The 14,330-nt window shown below is 39.1% G+C and overlaps 1 protein-coding gene across 6 annotated transcripts in view; it reads left to right on the top strand.

Moving 5' to 3' along the window:
- Window positions 1-14,330, top strand: part of LOC126187518 (neurexin-1a) — a 2,258,738-nt gene that overhangs the window by 2,057,841 nt on the left and 186,567 nt on the right. For all 6 annotated transcript variants that reach the window (XM_049928650.1, XM_049928652.1, XM_049928651.1 and 3 more), the window contains exon 18: window positions 5,581-5,697. In XM_049928650.1, coding sequence (XP_049784607.1) covers window positions 5,581-5,697 — 117 coding nt within the window. The remainder of the gene's footprint in view (window positions 1-5,580; window positions 5,698-14,330) is intronic.

A 14,330-nucleotide genomic window follows, 5' to 3' on the forward strand; every position in this document is an offset into this window, starting at 1 on the left:
AGATATTTATGTGGGCAAATATTAATCAGTCTTCCTCATAAAGAGTTAGGTCTGGATTCTTCTGTAGCAGCACATTTGCTCACTTTGCTTGTACATTCTTCTGCCACTTGCAGATTGTGTACTTACATCTAAGCCTAGTTTCCTGATTACACTGGATCCAGACAGTGATGATGAAGTGGTTTCCCTAATGTCAGCCATAAAATATCACTGCTCCTCTCTAGAACTTTTTGCGCTCTAGAAAACACACGTACAGTAGCTTGTTTGCTTTCACACACTTGTTCTTTTTTTTCCACTTTAACGGCTTGATTGTTTGCACATACTGACTGAGCACTTACTTTTAGTGCCTTTGAAGCTTGACTGTTTTTATACATGGACTGGGTACTTGTTTTTAACTGATCCACATGGGCTGGAGATGACAACTTGTCATTAATTGACACATGTTAATGATTAATGAAAGTTACCTCAACTTATTGTAACACAATACATGTGTAACAATACAGCTGAGATGGTTTTCATTAATCATTAAAACTTGCCATTTATATGGGTGGGTGGTGTGCTGACCGTTTCTGATGACTTTCTTCTTTTCTGAGGAGAAGTGGACTGGGTAATTGTTTCACTTCTCATTATCATCTGAACAGCATGTCCCAAAGAAGGTTCCATTACATGACTGCTGTTTATTGAACAGACAGCTAGTTTTGTCAGTGTTGGCTTTAGCTATGTGCACCTAAAACAAGCAGCAATACCAAATTTTCTGTTGTTCCTCTTGTGTTAACACACATCCTGTGTTTTGTGTAGTTTCTCTTTGTAAAAGTTTGTTCATGTCAGTTACAGTGATGTTGGCACATGCATGTGCTAGATCCAGTATAAAAAGAAATTGTACACAGTAGTAGCATTCTTGCAACTAATCTCTGTATACTCATCTTGAAATCTTTTTTGCTTCTGTTACTGTCATTAAAATATGCAATAACTTTAAAATGATAGAGCACAGCAATCAGTCATCCTTTTCTCACAGTATTTATTCAGAAAATCTGGATTTTGGGTAGTACTTAGTCATTATCGATGCACCATTTTATCGTATTGAAGCATGTTCTAATACATCACTCCCCTGTTGTTCAGGCTTCTGTCACAGTTTTTTCAAGACTACCACTAACTCATTCAAAGTGAAGTCCCTAGAGAGTTTGACTGCTTCTCTCATCCTGCTGATGTGTACTAGTCAGATGATGTACAATGCAAGAATGATGCACATCCACGCCCACAAGCATCGGGTAATAGCAGTACCCAGTACCTTGTTTTTATTCCTATCTTCAATCATTTCACTACCAGTAACCATTTTTTTAGTCTAGCTGAAGATCTTACCGGTATATTTTGTTGTGCCTTTTTTAGTAGTAGTATTATTTGTATGATAAGCACTCAGTTTCAGCCGTCTGTGACAAGGCTCCTGTCTCTGACCCCTGAAGACAGTGTATATCATTCTCCTGCAGCTTAGAATTGAGGCAATCATATGTTTGTGTTCTGTAAAGCATGTAGCAGTTGTTACCCATGGCAAAGTTTGTGTAATGTTGTGTAACTAACATAACTGGTGAACATAAACAATGTTTGTACACCAGAAGGAAGCCAGTGTAGTCAAACAACTCTACACAGTTATCTCCCAAATGCTGTAAATGATTGCCAAGAGGTGTCCATCTCGTGTAAATTCCTAGGTTCCTTGAAACCAATAATTATTATACCACCACAAAAGGTTTTCTTTACCACAGCTGCAGTGTTCCACATTGCTAACAGATAAAAGTTTTATTTAAACAAAACTTTGTACAAGAATGTAGCCAGGATTTTGTCAAAATGGGGGTCCAATTTGTTAAAAGGAAGGAACCTTAAAAAGACTCATGTTTTTTTTTTCATTTTATTCTGGAAACACATTTATTTATTTATTATGTGTACATAAATTGTAATTTCCTTTTGTGGGCCCTCATACAAATAAGAATTTGGTTCAAAGAATTAAGCAATAAAAGCTTTTCTTAAAATAGTATAATGTATATCCTCAACAGTATTATATGTACCCAAATGTACGATTAAATATTTCTTTATTTTTCAACGTGACAACTTTGCTCTACTGCCAAAAGAATTAAAATATGACTATAATGTATTGCCTATATGCTAACAAAACATAGCTCAGGCTTCTGACATAAATTTCACTATAGCAGAACAGAAAACACATATTGTTGTTTATGTGACATTTATTTACAATTACATCAGAGTTGTGATGGTTGTACTTACAAGAATATTACGAATAAGACATTTCACAGTAGACCACTGTTCTTGTAGTAAAACTTGAAAACACCATATCTCGCTGCACAGGTATGTAGTACAAAATGATGGTTGTTAGCCACCTTTCAATGTATGTCTTTTACAGCAGGGAGTCTCCAAAGGGATATTCAGCTCAACTTCAGTGCAGCTATTTTCATTTAAGCAAGGAGGATGCATCTTAAAAGGAATTCGAATCTGCCAAGAAAGAAAATAATTCCGAAGGATTTGCCTGTGACCTATAAAAGTATGGGACCAAGCTCAGCATTTGTCTAAACTGAAAATGAGAAACTACGTAAAACAATTTCCGAGGTTGCCGGCTTATGGGTTTGAACCACCTCACCTCCTGAATCCGTGGTTTGTTAGCTCAGCACCTCAAGGCACAGAGCTACATCAGTCAGTGGAGAATTCAGAGAAACTGGTTGTTGTACATTGTTTTCAAATAAAATAAAATGTATCACAACAAAAGATGGAACTCTGATATTGTGTGTTTTTCCTTTAACTGTGCATATTTCATCGTTTGTTAGTGCACGAAGGCACACACATCTTAAGATTTAATTGTGCAGATAATTTGTGGTTCCGGCTATTATAGTGTTACAAGTGAGTTGGTCCAAAGGGGCATGTTGATGCAGAATGCTGTTGGTTCAAACAAATTCAGACAGCCCACTGAAACAATCTTGTTGAAACAAACAAACTGTAGTGTGCGCTGTTGTCACATCCCCCTTGTACAGGATGGTTTTCATAATTGATCACTGTCCTGTTAACCAGATTGGGTGATATTTTGCCATTTGGACTACTAATGATACAATTTTGAGCAAATTTTTTGAAGAAAGCAACCATTGCTGTATGGGCAATGTTTTTGTTAATCAATACATGTTTTGGGTGACACAGGCAAATACAAGTGTATTTTTATTCACTAACTGTAATTTAATGTTAATTGTAATGACATTCACCACTCTGCAGTCTTGCAAAATATTGATGTATTTCAAAGTTCTACCAGTCTCCAAATAATGACTTCAGTGCTAACATTAAACACCTGGAGATAGGTAATTAGGTTATTATAGTTATTTATTTATTTATTTAGTGTTTCATATCCTACATGTATAGAATATATACAAGGATATTGGACATGGTTAGGTATTTAGAAGATAAAGAAACAGTTTGTATTGCATTCCTAAGCACTAGATATTGAAGTAATTTAGTAAAGTATCATACATACAACAAACTTTAGAGGCGACATACAAAGTATAATATTCATAATGCATCTTTATTTATGTTGCTTGGCTTCTAGGTACTCTTGTCAGACTGTAAAAGCAGTGATAATTAAATGTGCCTTTAGTTCAGCCTTAAAACTAATGAGTTTACCTACTGATTTCATATGGGTAGGCAGATTATTGTAAATCTTTATCCCAGTATGTAGTGTGCCTTTTTGGCACGATGATGTTCTCACCTGTTTCGTATGAAGGTCAGATTTTTGCCTTGTATTGTATGCATGCATTTCTTCATTTTTTAATAAGATATCTGGGTGTCTATCAATATATTGTTTGATGAAAACTGATGTTTCATTGATAAAAATGCAAGGAAGAGGAAGAACTGACAGTTTTTTGAATATGGGTCTGCATGATTTCATATTGTTTAACCCTTCAATGATTCTTAATATTCTCTTTTGCATCCTGAAAAGTTTCAATATTTGTTGTTGCATTGCCCCAGAAGATTATGCTATATTTAATTACAGAATGCACATAGGAGTAGTGTACATTTAACAGGCTGGCTTTGATGCAACAAGTTTTTAAAATATTTATCATGTAGCAGGTTTTGCTTAGTTTCCTTTGCAAATATTCAATGTGTACCTCCCATTTTGTGTTGTTCTGGAGCCAGAGTCTCAGAAATTTTGTGCTGTCAACACCTTCAAGAACACTGTCCCTAAGTTCTATTTGTATGTTTGGGTGGTGTCTTCCTTTTAGATTATAGAAGTTCAGTGCTACTGTCTTTTCTTTGTTTATAATTAGCTTGTTATAGCTGAACCACTGTTCTACACAGTTCACTGTTTGGATAGCGGTGTCTTTTAGTATTTCTTCTTTTTTACCACTTATAAGGAAGCTTGTACTGTCTGCAAATTGGAGGGTAGTTTGGCAATACTTGTTGTACATAAGATCATTGACAAAGAGGTGTACTTGTATTTAAGTCAACTGCAAATAAGAACTGAACTGATAAACAAAACAACTGACCTGAAGTAATGATAAAAGGGTACAATAGTTGGTCTTGGCTAAAGTAGGGAGAGGCAATAGCCTATAATCATGTTGATATATTAATAGTTTAAATCTATCGATGGCCTTGTTGACTGTTAATAGTGAATGTCAGGTTTTCATTGTATGATTGAAAATCAGAAAGTAAGGACTGTACAGTCCAGAACTGGCGTGCTGCTCAGGCAAAATTGCTGTGGGCATTGAGGCAATCATCCCACCAACACACCACGTTGAAGATACCCATTTGGTAAAACTCTGTGTCCTGCTGCATGAAGAAGTCCTCAACATGTCCTTATCTGACAGGAATCATTGATCCTTCAAGACTTTTTTAAGGAATCAGAGGCCTCAGGATTATAGGGCTTGTGCTTGAGAGTCACCACTTGACTCGGTGTAACATATGCAACACTTGCGATACGGAGACAAGCGTTGTTATGAAGCGGCAGCAGCAGCCCTTGTCACACCACACCGCAGTGGCAGTTTTGGACAGATGTGCTGCCTCATACTCATTCTTTGTTCTGTGATGCATATCTACCAGTGTTTGCCCTTTGGCAGCTAAGAAAAGAATAACAACACGTTGGTCCTGTTTGGACCATTTGGTAATAACGTGACCAGAGTTCATGTTTCTGCATTTAGTGCACACGTGTCAAAAATACACAAATGACACGCTAATTTCTTGCCAACATGTAGGTGCTTATAAACCCACATCAGAGTTATGTTATGTTTCTTGTATGCAGCAATGCCCTCAAATGGAAACTTTCAATCACCCCTCACATCTTTCGGTTTTACTAAACAGCAACTAGGTAGTGTGTAATTTCATTTAGGTGATAGGGGACCTCCCCTCTGGCTATGTCCTTGTTTTATATCTTTTACATACTGAGACAGAGAAACACCCAGTGGCAGCAGAACTTCATTATATAAACCAGTGAAAAAGGGATAGTCAATGAACTGCTACAATTTCAATTAAATTAGTGATTAGTCCTAAAGTAAACCATTCTTGAAACATTTACATTCAGGTTTATATTTTCCAACTTTTCAGGTTCCAGCAAGTGCAGTCACAATGTATGTGCCAACAGAGGAGTATGCGTGCAGCAGTGGAACTTTTATGCATGTGACTGTGATATGACATCCTATACAGGACCCACATGTTCAGATGGTATGAAATATAACACTTGTCTTGCTTTATTCCTATCTTCATTTGAAATAATAATATCACTTAATCATGTTTTACCCTTCTAACAAAACAATATAATACTGTCACAATGCACTGTAAGATAACAGATAGAAATCATAAAACTGATGTTCTTGTATCTCACACACAAGTGACTAGTGAAAGATATTGCTTTTTCAGGCCCAAAAATTACATAAAAATAAAAAAAGAGAAAATAGTCATGAGGTTCTCACTTTCTCTTCACTCCCTCCCTTTTCACTTTCTCTGTTTGTTTGCACATACTCAGATTCCATACATTGCATAAAAATATAGTTATGGGATCACTACAGTGCTGGTATTGGTGATCTCAATTTTTATTTCATGTCACTTATTTAGACCTTAAATGCACACACATTTTGCAAGAAAAGAGGTTTTGAGTAAGTTGCCATAGGATAGAGTCATACTTTCCCATTGCATCAGATGCCTAACATTCTTCTATATTTTTCTAGCCCTGTTACAAATAAATCTATGCTAAAAACAATTGCAGAAAAACAGAGCAGTACTTGATACCCATTTGATATTCACTGCTTTCTATTAAGTCATCATCTCTTTCTTTTCTTATGGACCAGTGGTGCATGTTTCACTGGTTTACCTGACTGTGGTTGGTAAATGTGGCTTCATAAACATGATGCATCTGGAGTACCCTGTCTTAATGACCATGTACAGGAGTTAACACAATTCTCATAATCATTTCCATGCAATGCTTGATGAAGAGAGGTGTGGTAGGAATGGAACCTATGTTGATGCTGGATGCATAGGGCACTTATCTGAATCATGCCACTTCCAAGTGCGACTACGCACAAGCTAACGTGTGGATCAACTCCAACAGCAGGAAGAACATAAATTTCCCTCTCTCCTGTCATCACTTGTTTCCTTCCATTACATTGTCTATGCATGATGCTACAACTTTCACATAACGGATTGAAGAAGTTGATAAATAATTCACAAGACGGTTGATGTCTACTGGGATATCTTGTCGCATACACCAAACGAGAAAAACTGTAATCTTCCTATGCTCTCCATGCACCGTGAGTATGTCAGCTTTTTCTGCATTTGTAAATCCCATCATCCACTCACAACCTACTGCTTGGACTGTCACACATTGACAGACTAGCAAGTCACAATGGACTCGAGAAACGCACAAGCACATTGTAAGCAAACATAACAAAACTTTATCTAGCGACTATGCAGGTTGAATGACACAAACAAGTGTCAGCATGGAAACTTTGCACAATATAATATATAGTACATGACTCACACTTAGCTAAGCAACAAACACTGTTATAATTTACCCTACTTTTAGTTTGTTAATGTCAATAGGTACCGTAACATTTTTTAAAAAAGTGTAAGTTCACACAAAAAATACATTTTCTAAGTAATATTACAATCAGTTTATTGGCTAACAGTACGAGCCCCTGACCGTCAATCCATTCTGCAAAAACTGCACATCAGTAGCAATTTCCATTTCCATTATATTTGCAGTGAAAGTTTTAGGTTACTCACCCTGTATATGCACCCAGGAATTTTGTATCCTCAATTTTTTGAAGTGGTTGATCCCTACACTTTACATTATTTCTTCAAGATTTCTTTGTGGTGTATGGGACTTCATGTAATAAGTTTTATCTGCATTTAGTGAGAGACCACTTGAAGAAAACAAATTTAAAATTTCAGTGAAAACTTTGTTTGTAGTTTGTTCAAGATTGTTGCTGGACAGTTCATCAATGAGAATGGTAGTATCATCTGTATTTAAAATTTCAGTGAAAACTTTGTTTATAGTTTGTTCAAGATTGTTGCTGGACAGTTCATCAGTGAGAATGGTAGTATCATCTGTAAAGAGGGTAAATTTACTCTTTGTATAGGTACAAAGAGGAAGAGCACTAATTGAAATAAGAAATAGCAGCAAACCTAAAACAGAGCCTTTTGGCACACCACAATTTAAGGTCTCCCACTCAGATGAGGCAGGTTCTCTGGATGAACCAGTCTGCTTTCATTCATTTAGGTATGACTGAAACCATGAACCAACAGTACCACCTAAACCATAATATTCTGCTTTCTTCAAAAGAATTTGATGGTTTACACAATCACAAACTTTCAAAAAATCGCAGAAAATACCTACATGAGACATTTTTTGTTAGTAGCTTCTGGTACTTAATTTTTAAAAGAAAATATTGCTTGTTCAGTAAGAAAAACTGCCCAAAACTAAAACTGACTATTGTTGAAGATATTGTGAAAATTGTGGTGATCAACAGTCAATGTGTGTATGAGTTTTTAAGAATCTTTGAAAGGTAGTTGAAGTGGAAATTTGGTGATAGTTTGTGACATTATTTTTATCGTCTTTTTTTTAAAGAGAAATATAACTACAGCCAGTTTTAGTCTATCAGGGACAATTCCTTCTTGGAGAGATGTATTGAATATGTTGCCTAAGACTGGACTTATATATTTATAACAATATTTCTAAAAAGAAAGATGATGAGACTTACCAAACAAAAGCGCTGGCAGGTCGATAGACACACAAACAAACACTAACATACACACAAAATCCTAGCTTTCGCAACCAACGGTTGCCTCGTCAGGAAAGAGGGAAGGAGAAGGAAAGACAAAAGGATATGGGTTTTAAGGGAGAGGGTAAGGAGTCATTCCAATCCCGGGAGCGGAAAGACTTACCTTAGGGGGAAAAAAGGACAGGTATACACTCGCACACACACACATATCCATCCACACATACACAGACACAAGCAGACATTTGTAAAGGCAAAGAGTTTCGTCAGAGATGTCAGTCAGGACGGAAGTACAGAGGCAAAGATGATGTTGAAAGACAGGTGAGGTATGAGCGGCGGCAGATTGAAATTAGAAATTAGCGGAGATTGAGGCCTGGCGGATAGCGAGAAGAGAGGATATGCTGAAGGGCAAGTTCCCATCTCCGGAGTTCTGACAGGTTGGTGTTAGTGGGAAGTATCCAGATAACCCGGACGGTGTAACACTGTGCCAAGATGTGCTGGCCGTGCACCAAGGCATGTTTAGCCACAGGGTGATCCTCATTGCCAACAATCAAAATCACGATCAAAGGCAGAGCCACGTGTGAAAGCACCCACGTGATTTACCAACTGACCTGCCTACACTGTGAAGCGTTCTATGTGGGAATGACCAGCAACAAACTGTCCATTCGCATGAATGGACACAGGCAGACAGTGTTTGTTGGCAATGAGGATCACCCTGTGGCTAAACATGCCTTGGTGCACGGCCAGCACATCTTGGCACAGTGTTACACCTTCCGGGTTATCTGGATACTTCCCACTGACACCAACCTGTCAGAACTCCGGAGATGGGAACTTGCCCTTCAGCATATCCTCTCTTCTCGCTATCCGCCAGGCCTCAATCTCCGCTAATTTCTAATTTCAATCTGCCGCCGCTCATACCTCACCTGTCTTTCAACATCATCTTTGCCTCTGTACTTCCGTCCCGACTGACATCTCTGACGAAACTCTTTGCCTTTACAAATGTCTGCTTGTGTCTGTGTATGTGTGGATGGATATGTGTGTGTGTGCGAGTGTATACCTGTCCTTTTTTCCCCCTAAGGTAAGTCTTTCCGCTCCCGGGATTGGAATGACTCCTTACCCTCTCCCTTAAAACCCATATCCTTTTGTCTTTCCTTCTCCTTCCCTCTTTCCTGATGAGGCAACCGTTGGTTGCGAAAGCTAGGATTTTGTGTGTATGTTAGTGTTTGTTTGTGTGTCTATCGACCTGCCAGCGCTTTTGTTTGGTAAGTCTCATCATCTTTCTTTTTAAATATATTTTTCCCACATGGAATGTTTCCCTCTATTATATTATAACAATATTTCGGTACATAAAAAATCTAATCACTAAACTGTGGCAGGAGAATACACACACAAATAAGTTTAACTTGTACAATCTTTTCGATACAGTGGCTCCTTCTTCTGGAAGAAGAGTTGAAGAGGAAGGAAGAGGGGTGAAGAAAAAGGACTTGAGAGGTTTAGGAACAGGGGTACAAGTCAGAAAACTCACCCAGAAACTCACATCAGGGGAGACATATCAGATGGGATGAGAAGGAAAGACTGATGCTGGAGACTGCACCTGACAAGATTTGAAAATCTGAGAGCTTAACGATGGAAGACTAGGTAGCATGCAAGACAGAGATTAATACTAAAACATCATGCATTAGTTAATAAGAGTGAAAAGCTAAGTGCATTGTATGTAACAGAGGTGGGAGGGCATGGAGGGTGTTGGTATAGAGGGATATGGCATCAGTGGTGACAAGCAATGTGCGTGGTGAGAGTTGCATGGGTATGGAATCAAATGATCAGGAAATAGTTGGTATCCTTAACATAGGAGGAAAGTCTTTGTATTATGGCTTGTATGCAGATATATGTTCATTGGGTGCTTGGAAGCCAGCAACTGTAGGATAGCCAGGATGATTAGGTTTGTGTATCTTAGGAAGAAGATAAAAAGTGAGGATGCACAGTTTTGGTGGGGTAAGAAGTTCTATTGATTGGGGCAAAAGTTCATGTGAAGGGCCTGAAGTTTTTAGGAGGAACTGCAGGTCGGTTTGAATCACAGGAATGGTATCTCGATGGCAGATGCTGTACGTATAGGTGTCAGACAGCTGGCGTAGACCTTCAGTAACATGCTACTATCAGTCAAGTATCACAGTGATAGATCCTTTGTGTGCTAGGAGGGTAATGATGGCTCTGTCAGCAGGGACCTGAGGAAGGGTTGTGAAGCAATGCTGGATGTGAGGAATTCTTGGAAGGCTTGTAAGGGATGATTGGTAGTAGTGGTGGATCAAGTTGGGATTGTGGTCAGAACTGTTCAAGGCAGAGTTCAATGTCAGATTGCTGTTGGAAAGGTTTCAGGATTGGGCTGAAAAGTGATATTTCTAGTTGATGTTACATGTAAAGGAAGGTAGGTTCTTCACCAAAACAACATGATTAAATGCAGTTTTAGGGCTGAAAATGAGACACTAGAACAATATAGATAATTCAGGAAGGGAGACTGGTCCACAGCTGGTGGTTGTGCGGTAGCGTTCTTGCTTCCCGCGCCCGGGTTCCCGGTTTCGATTCCCTGCGGGGTCAAGGATTTTCTCTGCCTCGTGATGACTGGGTGTTGTGTGATGTCCTTAGGTTAGTTAGGTTTAAGTAGTTCTAAGTTCTAGGGGACTGATGACCATAGATGTTAAGTCCCATAGTGCTCAGAGCCATTTGAACCACGAGAACTGCTTCAGATGGGAGTTTGAGAAAACTGTACTGTAGTGACTGGTTCTTGTAATTTTGAGTTATTATTGGTCTGGGAGGCAGTGACGAAGGCTGTGGGATGTTACGAGAGGTTGAGATAGCTCAGTTTGTTGGAGAGGGGTGATGATTGATGGTGAGGCTGTTTGGGGAGCTGCAGAGGGACAGGAGTGAAAACAACATTGTTGATATAGTTTACGAGAAGGTGGGAAAGTGACATTACTTTATTTGCCAAGTAAAGTAGTTTTCATTTTTTCCTGTGAGCTCCTCTTTTGTCTGCCCAGTTTTTAAAATTTTGTCTCTTTTCACAACTTTCCCTATTGGTTTTTTCAATCATTTTTTTGAATCATATAGACGACTCTTTTAGCAAGATATTTTCAACCACCCCCCTCTTGTTAATCATTGTCTGTTCTCATGATTTTTGTGCAAATTTTTCTGATATTTCTGAATTTTTTCTCTACATTTCTTCCATTTTTCTATCTTTTTCCACCCTCTCCTCTCATTTTTGCCACTCCCATCATTCCTAACATTCCAACCTGTACTCTCTTGCTGTGATGAATCCCATCTCATGTTACATCTGTTCTCTTCAGAAACATGCTTTTGCACTGTCAAAATTAAAGTCCCACATTCTCTTTCTTGAAACCTGATTGTCCCTTGGAGTTAATAACAGAGGCCTAACACTGAAAGTTTCTGTTTCTGGATGCAATCCTACTCTACACCAGGCTCTTTTACAGTTTCAAATATGGTAATCTCTTCCACTTAGCTCAATAATATGTGACCAATATGCCTCATCTGCCAGTATGCACTCCACCAGACTTCTCTCCTTCTACAAAATCCTGCAGTTATCTGCCCCCTCATGTCTCCTTGGATGGTATCATACACCAAGCCAAATTCAGACAGCAACAACATGCTAGATTTCACATTAGAAAGCTATCCCACTTTCTCCTAAACTACCTCAACAGTGGTGTTTCCCTTCCTGTCACTCTGCAGCTTCCCAAACAGTCACATCATCAATCATCGCTCCTCTCCAACAAACTGAGCTAGACTAACCTTTTGTAACATACCCCAGCCTTCACCTTTGCCTCCCAGAACAGTAATAACCAATAATAATAAGAAACAGTCACTACAATACAGTTTTCTGAACCTCTCTAACCTTGTCTAAAGCACTCTCCCCTCTTGAATTATTTATATTATCCAAGTTATCCAAGAGTCTCACTTTCAGCTCTAAACTTGCATTTAATCATGCTATGTTGGTGAAGAACCTATTTTCCTTTACACATAATGTCAACTGGAAATATCACTCTGTAGCCCAATCCCAAAATATTTCCAACAGCAAACCTGATATTGAACCCTGCCTTGAACAGTTCCAACCATGATCCCAACTTCATCCACCACCACTACCTCAAAATCATTCCTTACAAGCCTTCCAAGAATTCCTCATATCCAGCATTGCTTTACAACCCTTCCTCAGATCCCTACAACATGACCCTAACCTGTCTTTGCAGAACTCCTGGAACTACATCCCCTGAAAGCTAATGACTCCATCATTATCCTCCCAGAAGATAAAGGATCTACCAATGTGGCACTTTACTGACAGAAGTATGTTAGTGAAGGTCTACTCCAGCTGTCTGACACCTATGCATACAGCAACTGCATTCAAAATCCCATCCCTATGATTCAAACTGACCTGCAGTCCCTCCTAAAAACGTCAGGCCCTTCACAAGAACTTTTACCCCATTTAACAGAACTTTTTACCCCACCAAAACCATGCCTCCTCACTTTTTACCTTCTTCCTAAGATCCACAAACCCAATCATCTGGGCTCTCATACAGTTGCTGGCTTCCAAGCACCCAACGAACATGTATCTGCCTGAGTTGATTAACACCTCAACCCATAATGCAAATACTCCCCTGCTATATTACAGATACCAACCATTCCCTAATCATCTGAATCCATGTCCATTCCACTCCCACCACACACATTGCTTGTCACCATTGATGCCATCTCCCTCTAGGCAAGTATCCCCTATGTACACGGTCAGTCTCCTGTTTAACATTTCCTCAATCAACACCCAGCTGATTCAAAGCCTATGACATCTTTCTTGCTCACCTTAATCAACTTTACACTTACCAACAATTACTTCACCTTTGAGAGGCAGACATACAAACAGATCAGTGGTACAGGCCATGGAAACCATTATTGCTCCTTCCTCTGCCAGCCTTTTAATGGGTTACTTTGAAGGGACTTTCCTGGGATCAATACAGCTGCACATGCAGTTTGATTTAGAAACATTGATGACATCTTTGTGAATGTACTTATGGTAAGGTGTACCTGTTAAAATTTCTGGAATCTCTAAATATCTTTTGCCAATTAAATTTCACATGGTCCTATTTCACATACCATGCCACTTTCCTTGATGTTGACCTCGTCCTCACTGAAGGCCACCTACACACTTCTGTCCATATTAAACCTACTAACAAACAACAGTACTTTCATTTCAACAGTTGCCATCCCTTCAATGTCAAACATTTCCTCCCATACCAAGGCAAACATATTTGTTCAGATGCAAACTCTTTGTAACAATACACCACTATATCACCTCAGCCTTCACTGTACATAACTACCCGAACAGCCTAGTTCAAAAATAGATTTCCCAGGCACTACATCCAATCATGGTACTGGTGATCCCTACAAAAAATAACTTTGGAGCATACCACTTGGCACTCAGTATTGTCCTGGTCTTGAATGTATTAATCAGCTACTTTGACAGAGCCATGACTGCCTCAAATTATGCCCTGAAATGAGAGTCAATCTGTCTGAGATTTTACCCACCATGCCTAGAATAGCTTTCTTTTGCCCTCCCGATCTCCACAATATCATTGTTAGATCCTAAGCTCCTTCTGCATCCATCTCCATGCCCTATGGCTCCTACCCCTGTGACTGTCCCTGTTGCAACACTTGCCCTATGCACCCTTCTACCACCATCTATTTCAGCCTTGTAACTGGCAAAACATATACTATCAAAGAAAGAATCTCCTGTGAAATGACACATGCTCTAATGTAAACACTGTATGGCCTTTCACACTGGCATGACAACCACCCATTTATCAGCCAGGATGAATGGGCATAAGCAGAGGGTGTAGACGCAACACACAATATCCTGTTGCAGAGCATACTCTACAACCTGACAGTCACGACTTCACCACACATGCCATCTGGATTCTTGCCTCACACATCATTTTCTCAGAACTCAGCAGGTGGGAACAAGCACTATAACATGTCCTTGATTCTCATCACCCACCTGGTGTTAATTTACGTTAATTCCTTCCATCC

The sequence above is a fragment of the Schistocerca cancellata genome, chromosome 5, assembly GCF_023864275.1.
Source record: "Schistocerca cancellata isolate TAMUIC-IGC-003103 chromosome 5, iqSchCanc2.1, whole genome shotgun sequence".
In the NCBI taxonomy this organism is placed as follows: domain Eukaryota; kingdom Metazoa; phylum Arthropoda; class Insecta; order Orthoptera; family Acrididae; genus Schistocerca; species Schistocerca cancellata.